Source organism: Monomorium pharaonis, chromosome 4 (assembly GCF_013373865.1).
Source record: "Monomorium pharaonis isolate MP-MQ-018 chromosome 4, ASM1337386v2, whole genome shotgun sequence".
Lineage (NCBI taxonomy): Eukaryota > Metazoa > Arthropoda > Insecta > Hymenoptera > Formicidae > Monomorium > Monomorium pharaonis.
Window position 1 is genome coordinate 5,777,925 of NC_050470.1, and position 27,479 is coordinate 5,805,403.

At 31.2% G+C, this 27,479-nt stretch overlaps 2 protein-coding genes across 12 annotated transcripts in view; one reads left to right on the forward strand and one right to left on the reverse strand.

Annotated features, from left to right (window-relative positions):
- The window catches only part of LOC105834851 (glycine, alanine and asparagine-rich protein), a 64,239-nt gene extending 38,042 nt beyond the window's left edge, over positions 1 to 26,197 (reverse strand). The window contains exons 1-9 of one of the 11 annotated variants that reach the window (XM_036285898.1): positions 26,183 to 26,197; positions 25,728 to 25,953; positions 25,357 to 25,440; positions 24,355 to 24,730; positions 24,104 to 24,159; positions 23,792 to 24,044; positions 23,347 to 23,523; positions 22,745 to 23,080; positions 17,837 to 22,654 (exon numbers count right to left, since the gene is read on the reverse strand). The gene's annotated coding sequence lies outside the window, so the exon portion shown is untranslated. The other 10 variants (XM_036285897.1, XM_036285902.1, XM_036285899.1 and 7 more) reach the window with 10 other exon arrangements.
- On the forward strand, positions 1,935 to 15,550 carry LOC105840502 (general transcriptional corepressor CYC8). Its single transcript, XM_012687460.3, has 3 exons — positions 1,935 to 2,039; positions 10,446 to 10,645; positions 12,730 to 15,550. Exons 1-3 carry the CDS (start codon positions 2,018 to 2,020, stop codon positions 14,626 to 14,628), a joined length of 2,121 nt encoding a protein of 706 aa, XP_012542914.2. The 5' UTR covers positions 1,935 to 2,017; the 3' UTR covers positions 14,629 to 15,550.
- Positions 26,198 to 27,479: the final 1,282 nt, after the last annotated feature.

Below are 27,479 nucleotides of genomic sequence, written 5' to 3' on the forward strand. Positions count from 1 at the left end.
GTAATCGATTTGATCAAATTTATAAAATAAGGATATGCATTAAACAATAACGTTCAGTATGATTACATATTTTCTCAGATTCGCACATTAAGATGCACTTTCACTCGAATTCAATCAGTTTCGATCTCAAACAGATCTTAATGCTTCCTGTTACTTCTCAATCCGCAATAAATCATACGGTCAAAATAAGCTTCGAAAATAGTTAACAAATTTTTACCTTTATTTAATGTAATTTTGATAAGAAAATGTCTTGTGCGAAACGCATTAAGAAGAAAAAAAAATTAATTAAATAACTAACTAAATATTGCTTCAAGTTTTCTTATACGTCAAATTTAATTTTTTTTAAGAAAAACATTGTAATTTTTACTGACCAATTAATTAAATTATACTTTTTTTATTTATAATTAATAATTTATCTTGTAAAAGAGTTTAAAAAATTTTTTGTTTTATAATAAAAAAAAGACAATATAACAAAAATCAAAATTTTTTTGACAATATACTTTTTATAAGTTTTTATAAGTTATAAGTTGAAAAATAGGAAAGTAATTAAAACTATAAAGAATATAAAAAAAATTATAAATTTATAAAATATAACTAATATATTTGATAGTAACAATTTAGACATTACTAAACGTCGTTGACAGTAACGATACTTTTTATTGTACTTAAAAAAAACATTGTAAAAAAACATGGTCAGTCGTTAGTCACATTTTTCATTACGTTACTGCCTGACCGTTTGAACTCGTGCAATCACACTTTTATTATGAGCAAGTTACACGCTTGCTTATGGCGAATAAACGGCGTGAGACTGCGATGCGAAAGTGTATCAATATCGCCGCCAAAGGCCCGCGTGTGCCGCGATTTCGTGAAAAAGCCAGGAGCACTGATGTATCTGCATGTATGTACATGCCGATGCAATCAAGAAATATATATCATTAACTTCAATATTTTTTTGGCCCAATAATCTTTTTTCATAATAATTATTTTCCCCTGTGATAACTAAAGTTAAAAAAGTATATAATTAATATAATTTTATTATTTAATTTTATTTATTTGATGTTAACCACACAAAATTAATAAAAATAAACTATTTTAATATCGGATATATTTTATTCATCTTGTTCACAATAGGAAATGTAAAGACATGTGCTAACTCGAATAGCAAACTAATGTTATTTGTCATTTTAAAAGGATAACAAGTGTTATCAGAAATATTATTTTAACGTTAAAATAATAACAAGCATCATCTACTTGCTACAAAATTTTTATTCGGTTTCTGTCTAAGTTATACAGTATTTATTATTCGCGCAAGGACGAATCAAAAGCGGTTTCGGGAGCACGCATTTATCTAACACATCCAGGCTGTTTTTCTTCCGACCGATCGCCTTTCCCACGACGGTTTAGCGAGCAAAGCAGCCGCATTCGTATCGCATGGTCTTTCGTGTGCACTTAGTCACACCAGCTCGCATGCACACGTGCGTCGCGCGAGTTTAAATTATACAACGTAAAATACAACCTACGACACGCTATGAGAAAAGTCCTGAGAGGAAGGCTGGTGGAAGCGCGATTGCGACATAGCGCCAGAACCGATAGTTTGGAAATCAAATCAAATGCGCCAAGTCAAAATTGTACCTACACTAAACCTAGAATATCATTATACTCTTTTTCTTTTGTCTACATGGACCGTAACGACAATTGTAGTAGAGACGGATAGGCGGATAGTCGTCGTGCTATCCTTTGTTTCGTAACGTGACAAAATCGATCTCCAGTTGGTTTTCCAAGCACATGGCAAATAATAGAAAGTAAGAAAAATGAAGAAGGATATTCAACAGCTTGGGACTTGCGCCTATATGTGCCGAATGTGCAGTCGAGTGCACGACACGCCGCGGAAAAGTAGCGGATATGAAAACCCCACCTGGTTCAAGCCGCGGGCGCGGCCTTTCCCCTCGGACTATAAAGCCACTACAACTCCACTTCCACCAAACATTCGCTCGGCGATCACTCATTTGCTCTCACCATGTGGCTGCTTATCCTCGCAGGTGAGTGCGAACACGTCACATTCTCCCGCAGGAAAAGGACAAAATTTTCACAGGGTGCTTCGGTAAAAGTGTTTGCGACCCGATCCACATTGTTTCCTTTTGTCGGGTTACTGTCCCTTGGACAGATACGCTGCCAAGTGTACGTGCAACGCGTGTGTGTTTCTAGTTGCGAAACGCGGGTGTGAATTTTGTGCGGGGGAGAAAAACGAATTCTGCTCTTCTTCAAATAGGATGGAACCAAAAGTTGGAAAAAGCGGAATTTAAATTATCGTATTCTACTGTACAAATTTTTTTTTTTATAATAAAAAGTACAGGACTGTGATCACTTTACAATTTTACATTTTTCTAGAAAAAGATCGGAACAATATCAAAATGACCCAAGTATTTATCAAGTGTTGAAAATATTTAATTAAATAAATTTGTATAATTTTTTCAAATTTGTTTTTTTAACCACTACAATGCGCGTTTAATTCATTTGAAATATTACAAATAAACAATCTGTTAATTTTAACAAAATTTCTACAAAGTTTATGTAAATTTTAAATAATATAATATATACATATTTTTTTTATATTAAATAACTTTAAAAAATTTTTTTAATTTAATTTATTAAATTTTTGAGTAATAAATACAAGTTTTTTGCAAAATCTCTTAAATATTCTTTGGTTGTACAAAATAGAGAGTTTTACTTTATTAGCATTAAAAAACTTCTGATTGTGAGTCGTTTTGATTAAGCGCATTTTATTTAATATTTTAAGATTGCCTCAAAATTTTTTATCAAATTAATGGCTTAACGAAATTTTCCAGTAAAATCATTATTTACTAATTATTATCAAAACAATAAACTTTACTGTTTTTAATTAATTAATAATCTGTTTTAAACACAAATTTATTAAAACAAAAATATAAAATAATTAAAATAATTGTTTTTGTATGGAAATATCATTAGTGATGGTTACACCTCAAAAGAAATGTAAATAATATTTCATTTGTTGTTAGAATTTCAAACAATTTTATTTAGCTATTTTAAATTAATAACTTATTATGTAACAATTACAGAGGTAACATTATTAATGCTGTAAAAATAATATTGAATTATAATGCTAAACTCAATTTCGGATAAAGATGTTTACAATATAAACTTTGAGTATAGAAGATAAATTAATTGATGACAAAGATAATAAAAAAATAATTTTTTACTAACTTTCTAGTAAGGAGGTATTAATAATTTACAAATAAAATAATATAAGAATAAAAGAATTCTACAAAAGTAAAGTGTCATCGGTTTCTATTAGAAAATGGGAAATCAATTCAATTGCAAAGCTCCTAGATGAGAACAAATCTAATTAACTACAAGGAGTAATTACGTATACACTGTTATAAATCTCAATGAGTTGCATTGACTTTCTAGGTCATTGGCCGATTGTACTGATTTCCGATATGTTTTATTTACTTTATATGTCTAATTTAAATTTGTTTCTTAATTAAATATTTACTTTTAAAAAATCGGAGATTATTAAATATTTCAAGATTGCAAAATTTACACTCTAGAAGTATAATACCTTTATGTTTAATAAGATATTTACAGATGTTTGAGATACGACAGATTTTATATTTGTAAAATTATATTAATATTTAAAATTAATATGTGACTCTATTGTCAATATATTTTTGGTTGCTAAATATACAATGCTTAATAAATATAATGTAAATAAATATAATGTAAAAATTTAATATGTAGTTTTTTATATAGTCATTATACATATATATTGAACTGTAGTAATACGAAACTATAGCAATGTTCATGTATTAGATCAATAGAAAGTTGCTTCCGACACACGTTTACGCAGAGAGCAACTACGAACTGCAACCTCTCGGTTTCTACTCGACACGTTCGCCATGTAATTTTATTTTCTTTTACGGGTTTCCTCATAGTCCATGACACCGTGGCAAAACATCCTTCCCATAACGCGAAGCTATCGGATTTTCTCATCTTCGAAAGGAGCCCACGTAATAATAATCGCGAGAAGCCGGAGGGTCTCTTTGCCTAATTTCCTCCTCGACTCGCTGATACAATGCCGCAATGAGAACTCGAATCTGCGTTTCATGATCTCCCGCTTCTCCCAATGTATAAAAAAGCATCAAGTTAAGAAACGCGTTTCCTTCCTAGGCTATTATTGTAAGCTATCGAGATTTTCCACGTTGTCGCTATAACGACGAAATAGATTTTTAATCACATGTTTCACGACCGAAAAACCTATTCTTGAATCTACATCGCATACGAAAATCTATAATATACATAAAGTAGAATAAGATTTTTGTATGCGAAATTTTCAAGAATAAGGACTCAGAGCTTCATTTCTTTTCAAATTATGTTATTAGATCGCATATTTGCACATACAATATTTAATAATTACAAAATATTTTTATTGTCACATTTCAAAGCATTGTAAAAAATATAGAAATTTTGTTATTACATTTGAGTATTTGTGTAAAATTTGAGCACAATTCTCTTATTAGTTTAAAAATTATTTAATTATTTATTTGGATTTATTTTTATTTGAGTCACGTTTTGTAGTATTTATTTGCAAATTTAATAAGAAAATAAAATTAAATAAATTTTGTATATTAGTACATTTATTAGGCGTTAATCAACGAATACCCTCCATAGCAATTATTTGTTTTTTTATAAATGTATTAGTTATTACACACACACACACACACACACACACACACACACACAAATGTTTTGTGATACGAATCAATAATGGCGGTCACGACAGTCGAGACAAAAAATCTCACGCGCTCGTATCGCCATCGATTGAGAAATCGACGTCGAACATAAACTGCGTAAACGAATGGTTTTGCCTTTCTAACCGATATACCATATCACCGGGCTGCAGCTGCAACTGCAACCAACTTGTAAACCGAAAGTAGTTTAGAGAGAAGACCGCTACGTATACACGTATACACGTATAATGGTCGACAATGATACTTTGTCGTGTATCGCGTTACTTTCGTGCAATAATCTTAAATAATTCCCGCATATAGAAATCTATAATTTGAATAATATAATTTGAGATCTTTGTATATTTATACGTATTTATCGTGTATGCATATCACACACAAACTCGGGGTAAATGATATGATAGCCCGCGGCCAAGACGGAAGTTTGCGTAGCTTCAAGCTAAAACGAAAAGTGAAAACCGTTAATAATAATATGTCACGGAATAAACGGTAGTATAATACTATATTTTACCAGGGAATATCGTAGTTAAAGTTTATAATTTTTCTACTTTCCTAATTTTTTATCTTTCCATTCTTATTTATGTTTATATACCGGCACTCTTGTAAAATACTTAATATGTTAAGTATCTTAAATAATTCATTAGTCTTAAATTTTGCCGTGTTATTTATTCAAGTATCGCAAGCTTATTATTTATGTACTTACATTAATTTAATTAAATAATACTGATTTATATTTAAATTTAAATAATGTTACTATGATTCTATCTTATACCACCTGAAAAATTTAAATAACAAAAAAAGATTAAAAGATAAACGAAATTATTTTCTGTTAAATATAATTTATAATTAAAAGCTATTTCGATCAACTCCAATTAAATGTAATCGATGACTAACTCAATCTACAGAGTTGCTAACATAGAAAATAAGACAGTTTATTATTAAAACAAGAAAATTTTTCTTATTTTCACTTTATAATCTAGATTTTTGACCAATTACCTGATATATTTTATAATTATACAAAGCATAAATTATTAATTTTTTTTATTTAATAATAAATTAAGGACAATAAATTCAAGGACTCCATCAAAAATTCAAATAATAATGGAAAGAATATTTGACCATTAAAAGTCGGCACTATATTAATTGCACAATTTTTTCTATAACATAACTGTGTTTTATTCGATATTATACAGACGTTTTGACTTCAAATTTTAGCAAGCTTTATGAAGAGAATAACGGTATACTAAAGATAGCTGAAATATAAAATCGAAACATTTGTATAAAATGAAGTAAAATAATAATGTTATAAGAAAAACTTGCACACTTAATACAGCGCCAACTCCCAATCGCCAAATATTCTTTCCATTATTGTTTTCATTATTTGCTAAATACAAATTAGCAATATTATGCTGATAGTATTAACCGTCGATTAGAATCATTATTAAAATTAAATAGTTGATCAAAGTAACTGTTATAGTTTTGTCAATGAGACTTCTCTTTTTTTTTCTTAATCAAGATTTGCTTTTAAACGCTATTTTCATATTTGCAAAATAATTCTATCCAGACACTTTTCTTTTTTGCTAAAATAGAGCAGAAATATTATACGTCCTTGAGGGATCTCAATCCCGAACGAATTGTACTCAGGACAGATTATCCGAAAGTGAAAGGTCGATGGCGTGGTTTCGCATTGTCCTTATTGCATCACTAATTTCACCTCTAATCCAACGTTCGAACCTATTAAACCTAATGCCGTGGTTTTGAAAGACCATTTATTCGTGTTATACCGATCGAATCATTGCTTGGTAGTAATTATAATTACATTGTATCGACAGCGAAGGAAGGCAGAAAAATCCACGCTATTATAAATTTCTTCTGAGAAAAAAAATTAAAACCCATATGTATGTTATAACTAAAAGCGTCGATTAATTTGTATGTCTCCTTTTATTATATTTTTTTAAGACAATATCTAAATATTTATGTTGCATAACATACATTATCATAGTAAGCTTGCTCATGCCTGTAAAATTAATAAATAATTATTGATCAGCTTTTAAAATCAATAAATAGGTAATAACATGTAGAGCATAATTTAATACTGTAGTATGCATCCCATTGTATAAACTTTAAAACACTTAATAAGTTTCGTGAAGAAAATGTAATACGTAAATATTTATATCTCTTGTTAATAACAATTGTAAATACAATATAAAATAATATAAATAATAAAACAAAGAAAATTGAAGGAATAATTGATATAAAATATATTGTTACGCGTTAATAATATAAAAAATTCACATATTTTGTTCATATTGTAAAGAAAAATTGCCGAAATTACACCATCTCTTTTAAAAGCTAAAAATTTCTCATTTAAAAAATTATAATAACGCAAAACAATACGATAAAAAATTTACACATAGAAAAGAAAAAATATTGTGCGTTACTTTCATGTAAAAAACTTAAAAATATTCTTTATAATTTCTAAGTTATAAGCTTTTATGTGAAAAGTGGTGTAATTTAAGCAACCTTACCCTACTCTTCTCACGTACGCAGTGAAAATATTAGACCGCGTTTCCGATGTTACGGCAATGTAATAGCCTGAGACGTAAAAGAGGTTAGACAATTAATATCTTTGTATAGCACAAAGTTTACTACAGTTAATGCCGGTTACATGGTCCTTTTACAATAAATTCACATGTATACTATATTATATCATTATCGGAACGTTTCACTCAATTAGGATAATATCCATATTTTAGCGATCGTAAAATAAAAAAGTGTCTTATAGCAAACTTAATGCAATTTTGTTTCAAATATAAAAAACACCCAAAACTATTCTAAGATATTTGCAAATAATAATGATTTAATATTTTATATTACTATATTTTATATTTTGTTAAAATAATGACTTATTAAAAAAAGTAATGACAAGTAAGTAGAGTTTTGTATATTACTTTTATCTTCCACACAAGAATTTATGAAAATTTTAGACCGAGAAAAAAGTTGTTAATTTGATTAAATTTTTTAACTTAATTAAATTTTAACTCAAGTATTTATGTATTTCAATAAAATATATAAATACTTAAATTAAAATTCAAATATTTTATATATTTAAGTTAAATGCATAAATGTTTGAACCAAAGAAGTTCAATCAAGTTGAAAAATTTAATCAAATTAACAACTTCTTTTTCCTCAGTGTACTTCATGACATAATCGTCAAAAATATTATGAGTTAATTTTGTGTAAAACAATTACTTAACAATTTTCAAAGCGTAACAAACGTAAAGCATACATTTGTAAATACGTAAATATATAAATGTAAGTACAAAAGCGGTATTATTAAATTGAGTAATATTAAAACTGCAAACTCCGCGAAACGCCCTAATTAGGTGAGATTTGTTAATCATACGCGTGCACTCGCGGTATGGTAGATGTTACTTAACTGCGGCTTCCTCCTAAGGACGCGCACGTAGTATTACTCAACGAAAAATTACGCACATCCGTGGAATATCTCACAGACTAACAAAAGAAGGAAAGCTAATGAGATTGCCTGCGCGCTTTCTTCTCTTAAGCCATTTCGAAGGATCTACGCGACTGCATTTAAACATGGCTTCTACAGGAAACAAAGCAATGCAACGATTAATTTCAAAATGCCTTTCTCTTTAATTAAAACATTAAATTTTAAAGATAAATATTTTGACAAACCTTATATCTTTGTCCCACAGTAAAATTTTTTAGTAAAATACTCCCCAAAAAATGTTTTGTTAATATAAATAGATTTCTCGATGTTATAAACAATCAAAATTTATCGCTAATTTTTTAATTCGCTAGAATTTTAATTGTCACATATAGAATTTATAAATAATGCTAACAAATTGATTAAGTGCAATATATATGCATAGTATTTGCAAATCACTTATCCACCTCAGTTAATTTTAACATTGCATTTTTATTGTACAATTAATATTTTATTTATTTATTTATTTAAGTATATGATTTAATATTTTATTTTTCATGTACTACATTAAATATCTTTTTATATTATATTAAATTTTAAAATAAAACTAAATTTTTAAGAATTAATTCAATCACTAACTCACTATTTATTATTTATTTATTTATTACTTAGGAAATTTTCTCTTAAATTAAACAAAAATACATTTTATTAGCTACTTATATCGACTTTTAATTTTAGTTTGCTTTTTAAATAGAAATTACAATAATATTTTTCAATTTGACATTAATTAAATTACGTTGAAGGTAACTCTATTTGGTTTTAAAATAATATGTATGTATATATAGCATTTTTCTAACAATACATTTTTAGAAAATTAACTCGATTAATTCTTTATTAAATCTTTATTAGGAAATCATAACAAGGTAGTAAGACGTTGCTTTCTCAACTCTTTTATATCATCACCATTTCTAATCAAAGCACTACAATTACACTTTCATTGCGCGATGTGCAAACCAAGTCTTGCGATAATAACTTGTGATTCTTAGTACCGGGTAGGTTGCCGAAGAGGAAACTGGTAATAAAGGCGCGCGTTTTGCGAGATCATGATCATTACGCTTACGTGATGGTGTAGGTATAATAAAAAAAAAAGGTAAAAGGAAAACTTTCCTCAACCTCACTTTCAGGATCACCCAATAATAATCGTCAAGACTAAACTGCCAACTTTCAATTCATTAGAACTAATTGAAAAAGTTTAAAAAACATACATACGCGAGTTAATTATTTAAATCCTTTTAATTAACATAAACTTTATGCAAACGCGACACATTAAAATATATAAAATACAAAGTTAAAATTTACAATAAAATTAATAAAATATATTACAATCAGAACAAAAACATTGTGCTGATGTAATCCAGTATTGTAAGAGACTAAAATATTGAATATTTCACTAATTACTTACTTTACTAAAAAAAATTGCTAATTTTGGTATGCAAACATTCTTTTAATTTTACAACACGATACCCAATTACGTAATACAAGTAATTCTAATTTTATGTCAACCTGTCTGAGAGAAATTGTTTCGATTTTTCATTGTGTTTTATCACAAGCTTAGTTTAAGTTCAATGCCTATAGTGTAGCAATATAGATTCAAATTCCGATAATTTTGTCAACACGTTTTTTTAAATTTTATTGTCATAACGTAAGAAGTCTCCAAAAATAAACGCGTTCCAGTTCGTTAACTGAACTATATGCTTATCTATTTCCGCTACGACGAGACGCCTGAAAATGTTGAAAGCAAAATCCGTGGGAAGAGTTTCTTGAGCGCAAGTCACTTGTAACTTTCTCTGCGTTGCTTTCCCAGCTCCATTCTAAGCGTTCGCGGTCAGGCAGAACGATATAGGTAAAAGTCACTTCCACGTTCGATTATTCAACCATCAAACTTTAAAAAGATATTAGATTTAGATAGAATTTGACATCTTATGCAGTGGACAATATTCATGTTTCGAAAAATTCCAAATCTATTTTTTAATCAAATTTTATTATGCGAACAAAAAGAAAAAAATATTTAAAAAAAAATTTTTTTTATGTAACATTTGTTAAAATAAGGTAATTTTTAGGAGTAAAGTATTATTTAATTTAAATAAAATATCTAAATTTAAAAAAAAAGATTTTGTATATATTGCAACATTTAAAATCAACAGGTCTCCTAACAATCTCCGTTGGAGAGGAGACCAGCGTTGCCCAGAAGACAGTATCATCGGCGGCCAATGCCGATGACATCGTTTTGCTGGAGATTAACATCAAAGATCCTGTCAAGAGGTCTCCAGTTTCAAATAGTGCCGTTTATGGAGCTTCACCTAATAGCCAATTCGTTATTCGACACGGTGATGAGGCTCAAGAGGTATGAAATCATTGTACACAGTATACATATATTAAATTTCGACATGGTAACTAATCGCGCATCATGAAATGTTCAGTACCAAATATTTCATCGAATATTCAGAGTTATTGTCGTTGGTCAACCATGACTATTGACCGCCTATCACCCACTAACGTGCTGACTAACTAGCCATGAACAGACTATTTTTCTACGATGCTTGAACGAACGGCAGCAGACAAAGAAAGAGAGAGAGAGAGAGAGAGAGAGAGACTCTTAAGTCCGCCTTCAAGATCTAGGCGTTCTGATGCAACGTGGTAGTAGTCATGGCTTGACTCCATTACTTTCATTACTTGTGCGAGGATTTCCATTTCACCAATGTACTTCGAGAATAACGGGAGATTGTACATTCCATACTACAAAAGCTGTAAAAGCAGGACTCTCTCTCTCTCTCTCTCTCTCTCTCTCTCCTCCCTCTTCCCTTTGCTTTAATCCTTCTTAAAAAAAAAACTTTTATAAATTTAAAATATTTAATTAAAATTTTTAATATTAATATTCATGTTACTATTAACAATATTTGTAAGCATTAGATATTTTAAAAATAAAAGTTAATATTTATGATTAATATCAGTAAGAGTATGTATTATATTGAAGTACATGAAATATAAGAAACATATGTGAGAAATAGACGTATATTCAGAAATGTTATTACAAAAATAGTTTTATGCATTCATATATATTCACATATTTTCCTTAATATCTTCAATAAATAACATATTTTTCAAATATTTCCAAATTATTTTCTATATCTCATGACAAAATCATCTATATACACAATAAAACAAAAATTGGTACAATTTTTCGTAAACATATATATATATATAATAAACAAAATTATTAGTTAATTGTGTAAGATAGAAATCAATAAAAACCTAAACAAAAATTTCAACAAAATCATTCCATTTTTGTTTCGATCTCTTGTAATAAAATTAATCTACTTTATATATTATTATGTAACGATATTTCTTGGAGGCATCTAAATAGTAAAATGTACAAAGATTAATAAATAATAAATACATAATCTGTATGATATGTGTGTATCTGTGTGTGTATGTGTGTGTGCGTGCGGGGGGAGAGTGTGTCATATTCATTAATAATAGTTTTTTTACGTTATAAATCAAGTTAAAGAGAGAGGTATTGCACTTCATAAATTCATATTTTTGATAAAGCATATCAAAAATAAAGGAAGTAGCATAAAATTATGAATAAATCTTCATTCTTATCGATTGCCATCATATCTTATCAGTTTGGTAAACATTATTAGATTAATGTCACGAATTCATAGGTTTGGTTATAGAAAGAGATCTCTGTCGCGATATACGTGCCTCCTACGCGGTCGCTCATGATCGCTCGGCGCCGCTGTTCGAATGCAATCGCTCGCTTGCATAACGCTTGCAAGTTTGCACGCCTTCTAATCGCCCCGACCTGACAGAACCAGTACAACCACACCCACTGACAGCCGGGTATAAGTTCCCAGTTTTATCAAGTCTCGTACGCTTATAGAATTATAGCCTTCCCCGCGGCCTTGTCTACCGTTATAGCGAGATGAGTCACTTTCGTGACTGTCGCTTCTTTATCGGTTACTGGCTCATCCGCCGAGCTGTTGCGACTATTCATTCACAGAGCGTTAACCTTCGACCATCTGTTTGCCACTGCCTGTAAGATCAAGTTCATTTCGCTCCAAAGATAGGATCTATATCACCTTCAATTGCACTGTTTTTTTTGTTTGCACTGTCTTCAATTAATTTTTAATTTATGTTAACTTTTTACTTAACTTTTTTCAATTGTATCTCAATATCTGTATAAGCTTATTAATTCAAATAATAAAATTATTCACATTGCTTATATATATCATACAGCAGTATTTTATACGTTTTAGTTACGTTCGATTAATTCCCAAAAATTTCTAGCTATATAATATTTAAGTCATGTAGAATTTATAATTATTACTTATAAAATTTTATCAAGCATTGCTTGAAACCTGTTTTCCCCTTAATGCTGATTTAATGCAAATATTTTTAATAAGGAGAAAAATATGTAAATTTCAGCTATCGCCTGAATATTTAGCCGTCTTGCGACAATTCACGGGAACGGAACCTCAGGCGTACGCAAGGCCCAATAATGTACCTCAACGTAGGCCTCTTCCGGCATATGCCAAACAACAGCAAGCATTACAGCAGGCATATTATAATTATCGCAAACCCGCCGTGGTTCCTCCCAGACCAAGACCTCAGCTACATCCCCAGGCATTGATTCAAACCGAGGCTGTAGCACAAGTTCCGGCATTACGCGGTCCATCTGGAGCATCTACATATCAGATAGAATCTTACACCTCACCGAAGGTAGGCTCGTTCGAACAAGAGCTGATACAACTGATATCCGCCAATCAAGCTCAAGAGTTTAACTTGATTCCGACGCAACCGAAAACCGGCTATCCGCAACAAGACTACGTCAAACCAACGGCGATTCCAACGCCTCAGTTACAACAATATCATATCGAAACTAGTCCGCCTCCTCGTTATCCTCCGCAGCAACGAGTAGCAGCGGCATATCAAGCAATTGAACAACCGGTCCAGATTCAATACCAAACAGCTCAAGCGGCAGATTATTCGACAAAAGGTGTTGAACCTTTTAGACCGTCTCCACAATACGATTACGTGGACGACGGTCAGTTAAGAGCCCAATCCCAGGCGGAAGTCGAAGCAAACGCCAGGGCCCAAGCTCAGGCAGAGGCGCAGGCTTTAGCTTTTCAGAAAATTGCTCAAGATTCGTATCAAAAACATCGCGTAGCCGCTATAGAACAAATTAGACTTGATCACGAGAGGTACAAGCAACAGAGCGCCTTGGAACAAATTCAACAAGGAGCTCAGGTGAGCGAAGCCGGACAAGCTCATCTCGAAGGTCGACTAGAACCCAAGGATCCAGAAGCCGCTTATCGAGCAAAGTTGAAAGCGCAGGCGGCTGCTGAAGCCGCTGAAGCCAGAAGAATTCAAGCAATTGCTGAACAAAAGGCCCACACCGATGCTATACGTCAAGTTGAAGCTCAACAGCAAGCCACAGTAAGGGCTCAGGAAAAATTTCATCAGGATGCTTTGAACTTTGAAAGGAATCAGGTGCGTGCTCAAGCCCAAGCTCAAGCATTGGCAGAGGCTCAAGCTGAAGCATTGTACAAAGCCTATCAGCAATCACGCGCCAAAGCGAACAGTGAGATTTTGGCAGCCGCCAGAGCTCAACAAGAAGCCAAAAAGGTAGATCCCAATGGTACGCCAGTCATCCAGTACCTTTTACCTAATACTCCTAAGCTTCCGGCACCTAATGAATATTTCACCAATGACGACGTAAACAAGTATCAGGCTTCCAGCTCTACCTACGCTCCTAGATCCGTGACTAAACCAGAATCGAGTGAGTCTACCATTCAAGAACAAGCTTACATTCAACCTGTTATCAATCAACCTCGTCAAGTGCACAAACTCAAAGTTCCACCGACTCAATCCTCAGTTTATATTTCTCAATCAGGTCTCTTGAAGAAGTCGCCGGTAAAGTCTGTCACCATCGAAGAGATTATTGATCAAGGCCAGCTAAACAACCCTCAAGTCGTACGTGTTCCTTCTCCTAAAGATCAACAACCTCTGACACAGGAAGAATTGTCTGCTTTAATTAACGCCGGGTATAGCATCACTCCGATACCTCAGACAGTAAAGCCTACTCAACAGAACTATGTGCCGGAAAATCCCTCCGGCGTGTACTACTTGAAAAAACAGCGACCAGCGGTTAGGCCTGAATATGTTACGTATGAGGAAGTTTTGCCGCGACCACAAAGACCTACTAGAAAAAATATATCTATTCTCAAACAAGACAGACCTACTGCTAACGAAAAAGTTACCTTTTTAGTACCATTGGAGCCTAGTTTTGGTACCAGACAACCGCCACTCAGAAATAATGAATAATCGATTGTTTTCGTCATTATCATCAAAATGATGACAAAGTTATAGATAAACCTGAATGTTACTATTAATTTAATTTTATTACTTTTACATCAAATAGCATAATTTTCTTTCTTTTTTTTTATTTCAAATTTAATAATAATGTCAATCAAAAGAATCAATATTCATCAAGTGCAATTCTAGTTTTTTTCATTCTTTATAATTTTGATTGGATTTTTTAGGCTTTACTTTCTGCTAAATAAACAAATCTATTTTATCAATACTAATTTCGAAGATTACTTTTAATTCTTTTTACTATTTTATGACTACTTTTCTCAAAACTTTCTAAGGTTATTTTTCAATACTAACTCGATAAAAAGGAACATTCGGGTTATTTATTACATTTCAATCCTAGTTTAACAACACTACTTGGTATTAAATAAATTTATAAAGTATTACGAGTTGCATTAAATAATAAATTATTTATACACGAGGAAAATCGAAAAATAACAAATTGCTACGTTAATTTTGTTCGGAGAGCGTAAAATAAATATTTCTTCTCCTAAAATTATAGATATATGTATATTATAGCAAACTTTAGAGAAATCTGTAGAGCACATATAAAAACATGCAAATATAATTTAATAGAATATTTTCTTGATGTATATGATAACAAACAGAATGTAATTTATATTTCAAAGGATTTTGCAATAAATTGCAATAAATCCGCATTGCGCGATGTTATCTAGTAGATGGTAAGTGTGACGGTGCTGAGTCGAATAATTATTAATTTATACTTTTTTTGTAAATATTAGAATTTTAACTAATAAAAACACTTTAAAACTATATAAAACATTTTAAAAACTTACTTTGTGATAAATTATACTTTCTTTCCTGTCTTTTATTTACCTGTATATTTTTTCCAAATAAAAAATATATAAATTTACTGATGGACTTTGGATCTGTAGTGAATACTCTGTTGAAAACATAGTAGACATAGCCGACTAGTATAATATATAAAATTTATCAACAAGATTTTTTATTTTATTACACTAGATTTTCAATTTATTACCACATATAACATTATACTTATCTCACAAGTAACTGTTGTTATGGTTCATGCAGAATTAAGTGTTAAATTCTAATCTGTTCTAGTCCATTTTGAGGTAACAGAATCATAAAATAAATATGATATCAATAATATGTAATTTATTATTGATATGTTATATTTTATTTTTGATACATAAATGTAAAATGTAATTTGTTATTGATAATAGCAAACATTTCTGCATTATATGTGAAATGTATTTGTCACAGATCGATTATTCCAAATATAGAAATTTATTTATTACTCATCGACCAATGTACAGCAGCAGAAACATTCAGCAATGTTACTACGATGATTCCGTAACAAACAAATGTAAAATCCAAATTAAAACAAAATAAAAAAACAATTAAAATTTTAATTTTAAAAAAAGTAATTACGGCATGCAACTCCGTATTCGTGCTAATTAAATAAATTTAATAATTAATGGAATAATTATGTTAAATACTTATAGGCATAAATAAATTCAAATTAAAATAGAACTCGCCATAATTAATATTACATGAAAGATAACTGTTAAATATCAAACCTTTCATTCTTTTATTATATTAAACTTTTATTATATAAAATATTAATATAATTGTTCTATAATTAATATATTCCAAAAAAACAAATAAAAAAACTTTATAAAATTAAATTGTCATGTCTACCCAGCACGACAAATTTAATCAAGTGTTGTGTACATTTCGGGTGTTTAAAATTATGTGCACATGTTTAATCGCTAGAACTCTTTTTAAAAATGATACCGAAGCACAAAGTTATGCGAGAACTGTTGAGAATTGTCGCCAGATATGTCAAAACTATCCAGCACGACAATTTAATTCGTGTGTCGTGCTGATTTCGCGCATTTAAAATTATGTGCACAATTTTAAACAATAGAACTCTGCTTAAAAAAAAAATAGAAAAACACAGATCTATACGAGAACTGTCGTGATTTGTCGCCAGATATGTCTTGTAATAATTAATAAATAACAAATAAGTAAATTTAAAGAATAATGACATTGTAAAAAAATAATAATTACATAACATAATTTTAATTACACAAATTGTTTTTATAAAATTAGAAAACGCATTTACATGTTGAATTATATAATTTTTTCGTATCACGATTCAAACATAGAGTACCCTACCTATCCGTTTCCTATCTATTGTGATAATAATACCTACGTATTTTCTACATATTCCTATATATTATTATTCCTACCTACTCAGACGCCATTAATTATCGCGACTGTTATTACCCACGCGATAAATAATATTTTAAAAGGAAGTTTGAACCACTTCAAGTTTATGGTTAAATTTACTTAATCTGAAATTATTTTATTTTATTTTTGTTATTCGACGGAATTAATCGGAATAGTTTATCGGAAATGAAGTGGCGTCTCCAATTCCGCGCATTCACGTGCAAGATATATTATATATCTCTTTTTATACTTGTAATTTATATTAATTAATAATGTTAAACTTATATAGCTAATGCTCGCCGAGACAGCGGCAGCGCCGAAAAAAAATTATTTAATAACACATATTAAATATGCATAAGTTAAAGTATATCATTCATTCAAGATTAAATCCTGATCTGTCTTAGTCAATCCATTTTGAGGGAATATAATAATAACATCGGGGGTGGTCCTCCTGCGAGGCCCACTTTGGCACCTCAGACCGAGTCCCTAATGAAAATGTAAAATCGGAGCGTAAGTCGAATGTAAAGGGAGAGTAATAGAAGCGTTAACAAACTTTCTACGAAGCGTAAATTGAAACAATGAAGCGTTAACACTTCTTTTAGATTTCATTGTTTCAATTTACGCTTCGTAGAAGGTTTGTTAACGCTTTTATTACTCTTCCTTTATATTCGACTTACGCTCCGATATGATATTTTCACCAGGGGTCCATTGCGCTTCCCCGTTGTCAACTACTCTAGCGGAGCCGTACTTCTTTCGAGAAGCAGAGCAGCTCCTCCACAGGCAACTAATTTTGAGGCAATAGATCTATGAAATAAATATATTATTTAAATATTATTTATTATTGCATTATAGCAAACATTTCTACATTATATTTAAAGTAAAATTTTGTCACAGATCTATTACCCCAAATTTAGAAGTTTATAAATTTTTATTCATCACTCACCGACCGATGCGCAGCAGCAGAGATATTCAGCAACGTCGCTACGATGATTCTGTAACAAACAAATAAAAAGTTCAAATTAAAGCACGACAGAAAAAACATTTAATATTGAAAAAAAATTACGGCTTGCAACTCTGTACTTGTGTTCATTAAGTACAAATTAAATTCAAATTAAAACAGAGCTCGCGACTATTAATATTAGATGAGAGATAATTGTTACGCGTCAAACTTTTTATTTTTTCAATTATTCATATAACCATCGTATAATCAATATTTGTCGAAAAAAAAAGTTTATAAAATTAAAATTGTGTAAAACTTTACGTGACGCTATCTTCTTTATAATTTATCAAGGAAAAACCGAATAGAAAGAAAACTAATAATTCTATGCAAATAATAATCATACTCACCCCAAAGATGCTCTGCCGGGGCCCGATGCCTTTCCCAGGCCTCCTCCTCCTCTCATTGCACAACTGAACACTTGCTACGGTGATTCTGTAACAAACAAACGCAAAGTCCAATTTAAAGCAGGAAGGAAGGAACAATTAATATTTTAAAAAATAATTCAGGGCATGCAGCTCTGTATTTGTGCTCATTAAGTACATATAATAATTAATTCATAGAATAATTTTGTAAAATACTTTAACGTACAAATAGATTGAAATTAAAATAGAGCTCACGATTGCTAATATAAAATGAAAGATTATTGTTACGTATAAAATTTATTATTCTTTCAATTATTAATATAATCGTCATATAATATAATTCGAAAAAAAAAAGGTTTCATAAAATTCAATTTATATAAAATTTTACGTGATTCTATCTATAATGTTGTAATTTATCTAGTAAAACCAAATGGAAAAAACTATTAATTTTATACAAAAAATAAATCATACTCACTCCAAGATTTCTCTGCGGAATGCCACGATGCCTTTTCCAGGCCTGCGGCTCCTCCTCCCTCTCTCATTGCACAGGACACTCGCGAATAACCGAATATACTAATCTCGCGCGTAGAACTAATTAGACTAAACAGCCCTTTAGTCCATTTACTTGAACGGCACTCCCGAAACAAACGCACGACACGACGAACCGGCTGCGGTTCGTTTTCAATTAAATCGTTCGGCATTCCCGAGCCGCGTAAACACGCCGCGCAACGAACAATTTTACGATCGACGAAGCAATGGGTACAGTTAGCTTCCCCCACAGGCATTCAAGCATGGCAACAACCGGAAATGGATTTATATCTTAAGGGTACGTATGGGTTGTGTCTCCTGTACATACACTAATATAATGCTACATATCACTGATATAAATTTTTAATGTATTTGTCACATCAGTAACGCCATCTACTAATAAGAAGGAACCCTTAAGATATAAATCCATTTCCGGTTGTGGCTCATGCATTCAAGCCCTCGGGGTACTAAGCCTTCCCACCACGACAAGGTCGTACCCGTGGGAAGGAAGATTTCTTCTGAACCTCTATGCAAACTTTAATTCGCTTAAAAAAGAAAAAAAAAAACAAATGCCGACCCATATATCAGGCTATCACTGTGAAGCAAAGGGATATGGATACTTGAGCAAGTTTTTTTACCAAAATATTTGACGTGTAATATGCGTAGGTATTATAGGCATGGCCATAGATATTGTAGAAATAAGTAAACGCCAAATAATCTATTTTACATTTTATATATTGTCTGATAAGTAAACTTTATTGTTTTCTTTATTTCAGAGCTTCGTTGCAACCTTATATTTTTGATATCACAATAAGCGGAATTAGTTTATACCATTAAATATTTGTAACAACGATCCATTATATATCGAAACAGATATTTCGAGATTCTTGAAGTAATATTACATGCACAAAATATTATTAATGATTAAAAGATTGATCTGCGTGCAAATGAGCTGTTAAATTACGAATTATTCAATAATTCGCTAAATTCTTGCCCAAATATTCTTTTTGTATTTCAAGTTATTAATAAATATGATATGAATATATACCGTGCGGTTTTTCTGTACAATAATTTGCGTTATCGGCTTTTTTTGCTTTGCGGCACGCTCTCAATTCGGCAAATTACATTTAAATTACAAGTGCATGTGATATTTGTAAAAAAAAAATCATTATTTGCCTATGTGTGCTTTCCAGCTAGACACAGTGTAACACAATGTGAGAAAGAATATATCAGTGTGTCTCACTCACACTAGTAGACACTGTGTTACACTGTCTTACTGGAAAGCACACTATATGAATGTTAAGAAGTAATAATTTTATAGTTGTTATCATTTAGCATTTTAATTTGTATATTTTGTTCTTTCTTTTCTAATATATACTCTATTGAAATAAAACACTGTGGTTTATTATACTATACATTCGTTTTTCGTATAGAAGTTTATCAATCTCAAACGGACTTTGTTTTTGCAAAAAATTTATCGTAGTATTTGTTGCGCAAACATGTTTTGAAAAATAATTGAATTCAAATAATGACATGATAAGATCTGTCTGTTCGAGACTCGGAGTACAACGATAACACCGACTAACAATCCATCGCACATATACATATACATATAAATCAAGGACTGTATACTACAACCGAAATATTTAAACTTATAATAAAACGGTCTTTAACTTAATGTTACATGTATATACTCTGATGCATAAATTTTTTTATCCTAAGTAAATTCCAACTTATTCTCGGTCAAATTGATTGCTCAAAATATTCTGAAGTGTAAGTATAATAATATATAAGTGCTATACTTACAATTAAAGCGTATAAAATATTTTAAAATTAAATATCAAAAAATCAAATAAAGTATTTTAAAATTAAATATATTTCGTACATTAGACTTCAACATAGAAAAATTTTATCGATGTAAAAGGCTAAAAATAACGATGCCTAAAAAATCTTGTAAACTTTATTAAAACTTAAACGCATTTATGTTGAAAACTAACAAAGTAACATTTTATTGCAATCATATAATTAACTATGGTAACGGTTTAACTACAAACGAAAAAGAAAAATAGCGATACAGTTTAATCGTATTTCTCGCTTGAGAAATTTATATCAACGTCAAAATAAATGCATACACGGATTTGAGAGACCGCCTGGCGTCGATATTGTTGGTTTAGCACTCGGAAAAAGCGTTGTATCCCATGTGTTGACAGTAAGACACTTATATGTATATGTAATAAAAGTGAAATTTACGATAGATCGGAGAAGTAACGCGAGGTCTATGTTAATTTAGTTGGATCCCTTTAAGTAAAAATAATAACGATGCAGCAAATAATACGAATAATGACAAGGGATCATATTGCTTGCCAAACGAAGCAGGATTGAATGCAGTACTGGATGCAAGTTAAGCGAGAAAATTTGAGGAGTGATTTTGGTGTAGAAATGTCAAACAAATTACGTTGTTAACAGTAACTTAGTTAGACATCTTACCTAATATGTATAATATACATCTCTCATAAGTTGCACTTTTATTTATTTTTTAACTTTGTTCCGTCGATTAATTATTTTGTTTTATTTTTCATCAACTTTTTTTTAGGTAGCTAGGAAGAGAGCTAGTGTAGCCACGATGTCTCACCCAATAGATAACATACATGACAAAGATAAATTGCCTTATTCTTAGCTTTGAATTTTCATTTTTACAGAGCTTGTATTTCTATGGGAATTTTCAATGTGGTTATTCTCTTACATTCCGCACTACTAACACAGTGATGTGCATAAAGATTACCTGTCTATTTTATTCTCTTTATGTTGTCTACATTGGTTTGTGCTGTATATAGAACACTGTAAAGCAGCGAAATTTTGTTTCTAGATATGACTCGCAGGAAGACACTTTTCGGCTCCGAATCGCCGAAAGAGAGATCGAAAACGTAGATACCGAGTTAGTAATATTGTGAACTTTTCTTTTTATAAATATCTTACGCTAATATTTAAAATATCTATTAATCCTTACGATACAATCATCATATGATATAAACTTCGATAATTAAATTATTATAAATAATTATAAATATAATTATACTTTTTTTAATGCATATATTTGTTCTAAAAACTTAAAAGTATACGTTTATGAATTTTTACATTTTTTAAATTACTTTAAATAGATGAAACATTGATGGTATACGAGATACATATTTATGATTATACCATTGAGGTATCCTTTTTTACATATTAGTATTGTAAGAATCTACTATCAAATGTTCATTAAAAAATTCAAAAGAAATCTATATTAAATATTTTAAAAACATTTTTTAATTGAATCTCCAATAGCATTAATGAATTATGGGGTTTTTTCGAACAAATTGAATCTTGTAGCTCGAGGGAAGAAAATAACACGCGACTAAGTTATTCAAACAGCCAAAGTACAGTAAATTATGTAACAAGCGATAACGAGACGGCATCTAGACAGCGTTTGATGGACATAAAGGAAAGGGAGGAAGAGGTGGAGGCAGTTTCTCCCGAAGTTTTTGATAATAAAAATATTTATTCTGAGAGAAGATTAAAGTAATCAATTTTTTAATTTTTTATTATTTTATTAAATTACATAAGATTGTTAACGTAATTTTTATTCAGCACAAAATCGTCACATTCTTTTCAATTAAAACGACGAAGAAGAAGACTAATATGGCCTATAATACTGAGTATTCTATTTTTCTTCCTCTTCTTTCAAGTGATTCGTGGTAACGAACCACGTAATTCATGCTAGTCAAAATTAGCCATTAAACAAGCTAATCGACTATGTTATCAAGAGATACCGTCAGATGAAGAAAGCGACTTCTCACTCTATATGATTTTCTTGTTCACCTGATCTAGTTAGCTGTATCATTAAAATAAGTAGCGAGATTAAGTGTATATTGTAACGTACGTCAATTACGGAAAGGCTAAATATAATTGTAGTTTGTTTCACCTTTTAAATGTTGTCACTTTGCAAGTGCTGCAATTGAGATTTCTCGGTCTCTTGTTTGTTGGTAGCAGGACCGCTATTCCGTAACCATTTACCGACAACTATCGATGTCGTTAAGTATCGTTGCGCATATTTTTTCATATATCAAAATACGAGCGCAAAGACACTTAACGATATCGATTATAGTTGTCGATAAGTGGTTACGGAATAGCACCTCTGCAACTGTCATCTCGTAATCATTATTCTACATGCATGATGGAAAAGGTGCGATCACGTACTCAATGCCAATATAATTAATCGCTTTATTGCAACTGATTTCTTCCGTTCGGTACTTCAATTCTGATTAATAAAAAGTTTAATTATCAGGATATACCACTTCTAAAATTTCGACTGTCTACTTGGTCTTGCAATACTGAATAAATGCACAAACTAGAGTAGCCATCGCAATCTTTGTTTACAGGTTATTTACAATATGTAATAATGTATAATATATAACGCATATATTTTATATATTAATTGTAGCATCTTATTTTTAAAGCATCTATTTTATGTATTTTGTGTAAATAAATATATAAATTAAAATTAAAAAATGTAAGTGCACGTACCTTTGTAAGATCAGTTACTGTGCACTCGATAAAAATATTTTTTTGTATTAAGTGTGACCTTTGAATGATCTCCATTAATGATAGAAGGCAGAGATAAAACAACTCCATTACTATCATAATAAGATAAACAGGACTGCCTTTTATGATAGGTAAATACTGTTTAAGTTGCGCATGTATCTGTAAATGTAGTTAGACATGAATATATATGAATCATTTTCTACAGAAATTAGAATTATTTACATTAATTGGAATCTCAATGTGTGGCTGTGAAAGCAACAAACTCGTAAATGACAGATTGTGAATTTGATTCTGTACACAAATTTTAAGTTCATAATTTGCATGAGACAGATGTTTGGTCTTCCAGAATGGAGATTCAAAAAAGAGACCGTTTGATTACATTGCAATTATTTACAGAATTTATAAACACAAGGAGAAAGAAACTTACTGCATATAATTGCATAATTTCTTCTCCTGTGTACACTTTATCTTGATTAAGTGGTTTGAACCGTATTTTTAATGGTGGTCTAGCATCATATAGAAATAGACCTTTAATTGTATCCAAATCATGAGCACCAGACTAAATTTTCTTCCTATATTTTGATGCAACTTACTTTAAATCAATAAAACTATTGTAAGTCTTGCATCAAAGTAACGTCTCTCAAAATTGCAGCAACTAAATGTCCTCTTATTTTTAAGCACTGAAACAATGAGAATGCAAATATAATTATTATTATTAGTTAAAAGTTCAAATACTTACTACTTCATCCAGCTCTAAATCAAACTTGAAACATAATGCTCCAAATTCCTTGTTGGCTAGAATAAAACTTAAATATTAGAAAAAATAAAAGTACAATCATATATACATATATACACATAATTTATATATTCACAATGTATAAATAAACTTTCAACACTTAAGGACTATTATTGAATCAAAGTAACTCAGCGAATATTTCGTACAATGACTTTTTACTCCTATGACAGTAACTTGTCATGCTGTGTATGTACCTTCAAACAAACACACTCCTTCTCTATTCGCTTCATTGACACTCTGTCAGAACATGATGTTTGTCTAATATGTAAAATGAGCATAAATATATTTGTATATATTAAATCCCATCTTAGCAATAACTCAAGTAAATAAATTTTATTCCCTACAAAAATCAATCTTATTGATATTACAATTTAGAACTTAATCAATAAAAAATAGATGTAACTTACATTATGTTTTACCCAATGTTTTGAACAGCAAGTCACGTTTTATTGCAATAGTCGGCATCTTCATATCACGGCAATCTCAGCATAAGTAGATAAACTCTTAATATTTTATCGGTTTTCTTTTAACACGGAAATGTAACACGGGTTTCTCATTGAATTACCCTAGCTATAATTAATAATTGCAATAAATTTTTAGGTTTGAGAATACTGTTAAAACATAAAATACACATGATACATACAGTATTCCTAAGTTATCAAAAATTTATTAACTACATTAATTATATTTACTAACTACGCATTCTTTGTTTTTATACATTTAATTTCTTTATGTTAGGTATAAAATTGTGAGTAAAATTTATTATAATTTTAGTCAACATTAGTTAGAAGACTCAAATTTCCAGAAGTTGCAGCAAGAATCCAGCAACAAGAAAAAATGCATTACCAAAGAAGGAAAAATGCACTACATTCGAGGAAAACAAAAAGATAACGAAGAGAAGGCAATGGACGATTATGAGAGATTTAAAAAAGCAATTCAGACAATTTCGAATTAAACTTATATAATTAATTATTTAGTCTTTTAATTCATATAAGTAAACGTTGATCATTTCTTACATCAGATGTTTTTTAAATTGTAATTTAAATTTAAGAATCAAGAAACAATAAAAAAAGAATACGATATTACGATAATTTTATTTTTATTCGCATATATCATCCATCGAAAGGCATGCATTAAACATATGCATTCTAGTAAGCTTTGCTTTACAACTCTTAACAATTAGTGTCTCTCATTACCTCTTATTTTGCTTGCTTATTTTGCTTATAGTCTTGTTTGCTTGCTTGCTTATTGTTATTTTTGATTGTAAATATTCCAATTTTCTAAAATAAAGTGAATAAATATAAAGAAGAAATCAATAACAAATTTGACTTCCAATAGCTTAAGCAACAAAAATTATCCTATTTTACTGTTTTAGATAAATAATTTTTAAATGAATAAGTATATGTAAAAAATTAAACTTTTACACGTATTTGTTAGAGTTTTATTAGTGTAGTAAAAAATTTTATTGAAGGATCGATTCATGCTCGACTCTCTAGTCAATAGACACAAATTTTCTAAATTATTATTTTATTCATGTACAAGGTATATGAATAAATGGATCGCTTACTTTTTTTCTGTGTAGAAGTCAGAGAGAAACCTGAGAGCGATCTTTTTTTTGTGATTTACCGTACCGTCAATCAAACTTTCGTTGCAGGTTATTTGAGGTTATTTGACACCTCTTTACTCCTTCCAAAGAGAGCGGTCATCGCGTCGTTTTAGGTGCTTTTGATGTTTTCATACATCAGCGCGTTTATGTGCACAAAATGTGCACATTAAACTATGTAGTCAAATATCTATGAATCCCGTAGGTAATGTACATGACTTTTTAGGTCTCTTCTATGCTATGGTTACGTTTATTTGGTTCTGTTTCATGCTATACCCGTAAATTTTACAATTATGTGCATTCATATTTTAAATTTGTTTTATGCAAATTAATGTGCATAATCGTGTTCTATAAATATATGCAATACCACATATACGTGATATAAATTCAATTAAATGATTTGATAAAAATTCACTCACCGATTGCTGTCGCTGCTCCTGCTGCTACATGATGTTGCTGCTGCTACTGCTACATTCCTTTTCCGGAATACCGAGTCGCTCCATGGATGCCGCTTTCTGCTGACATCATCCTGCTGTTCTCGAACCACATTAATAATGATCGCACATTAATAACGATCGCCCGATACTTTATTCGACACTCCCGATATTACGAATATTATATTACACATATCACACACGAGTAAAACGTAAACCGCGCGCGAGAATTTCACTTGGCGCGACCGTTACATTTGAAAAAATACGTGAAAAGCACGTCGAGGCACACTGAACAGAAGTAAATCAATTCACTCGAATCCCAGAGTTTTGTATCTCTGTATGATTGCGCGATGATTAGTAAAGTTTCATTGGTACGATCGACGTTCTACCGAACGTATCCCCTTCGAGCAAACACTTATTTGCTTGAACGCACACGCGACACTTTACTCGAAACCGAACCTAACGCACGACGCCGCGCTTTACACATGAATACGACCTCTGCTACGACCAGCTACGACTCGCGTGTCGTTTGCTAGCGCGACGGCACTCTTAACACAACACTGTACCTGCATAATTCGAATTCTGAATACGCGAAACACGCACGGAGTTAACGGAACGTCTGACCACGTCTGACCGGCGCTGGAGCACGAAGAAACATGACGGCAGGCACGGCAGCGGCGGACGTGACCGTTGGTAGGTACACTCGGCGGTACTCGGCGCTAGTCGGCGCGACTCGGCAAGTCGGCCGCCGAGTCGCGCCGACTAGCGCCGAGTACCGCCGAGTGTACCTACCAACGATCACGCCCGCCGCTGCCGTGCCGGCCAGTGCTGGCAGTCGTGCTCCAGCGCCGGTCGGACGTGGTCGGACGTTCCGTTGACTCTGTACGTGTCTCGCGTGTGTCTCGCGTATTCAGTGCCATACTTTTAAATGTATTTTTCCAAATGTAATGGTCGCGCCAAGTGAAATTCTCGCGCGCGGTTTACGTTTTACTCGTGTGTGATATATTATCCGTGATATCGGGAGTGCCGAATAAAGTATCGGGCGATCGTTATTAATGTGCGGTTCGAGAATAGCAGGATAATGTCAGCAGAAAGCGGCATCCAGGGATTCGAGTGACTCGGTATTCCGGAAAAGGAATGTAGCAGTAGCAGCAGCAGCAGAAGCAGCGACAGCAATCGGTGAGTGAATTTTTATTATATATATGTGGAACAAAATGATATGTGATAAACGTGATGCGAGATAAAATATTGGTTCTGTTCCTTGCTATATCTGTACAGTGTC

What these genes read in the sequence shown, in the direction of transcription:
- LOC105840502 (XM_012687460.3), top strand. Translation starts at nt 2,018, where the DNA reads ATGTGGCTGCTTATCCTCGCAG. An exon ending in GTGGCTGCTTATCCTCGCAG is followed by an intron (nt 2,040 to 10,445) that starts GTGAGTGCGAAC and finishes TAAAATCAACAG; the next exon opens with GTCTCCTAACAATCTCCGTT. An exon ending in ACGGTGATGAGGCTCAAGAG is followed by an intron (nt 10,646 to 12,729) that starts GTATGAAATCAT and finishes TGTAAATTTCAG; the next exon opens with CTATCGCCTGAATATTTAGC.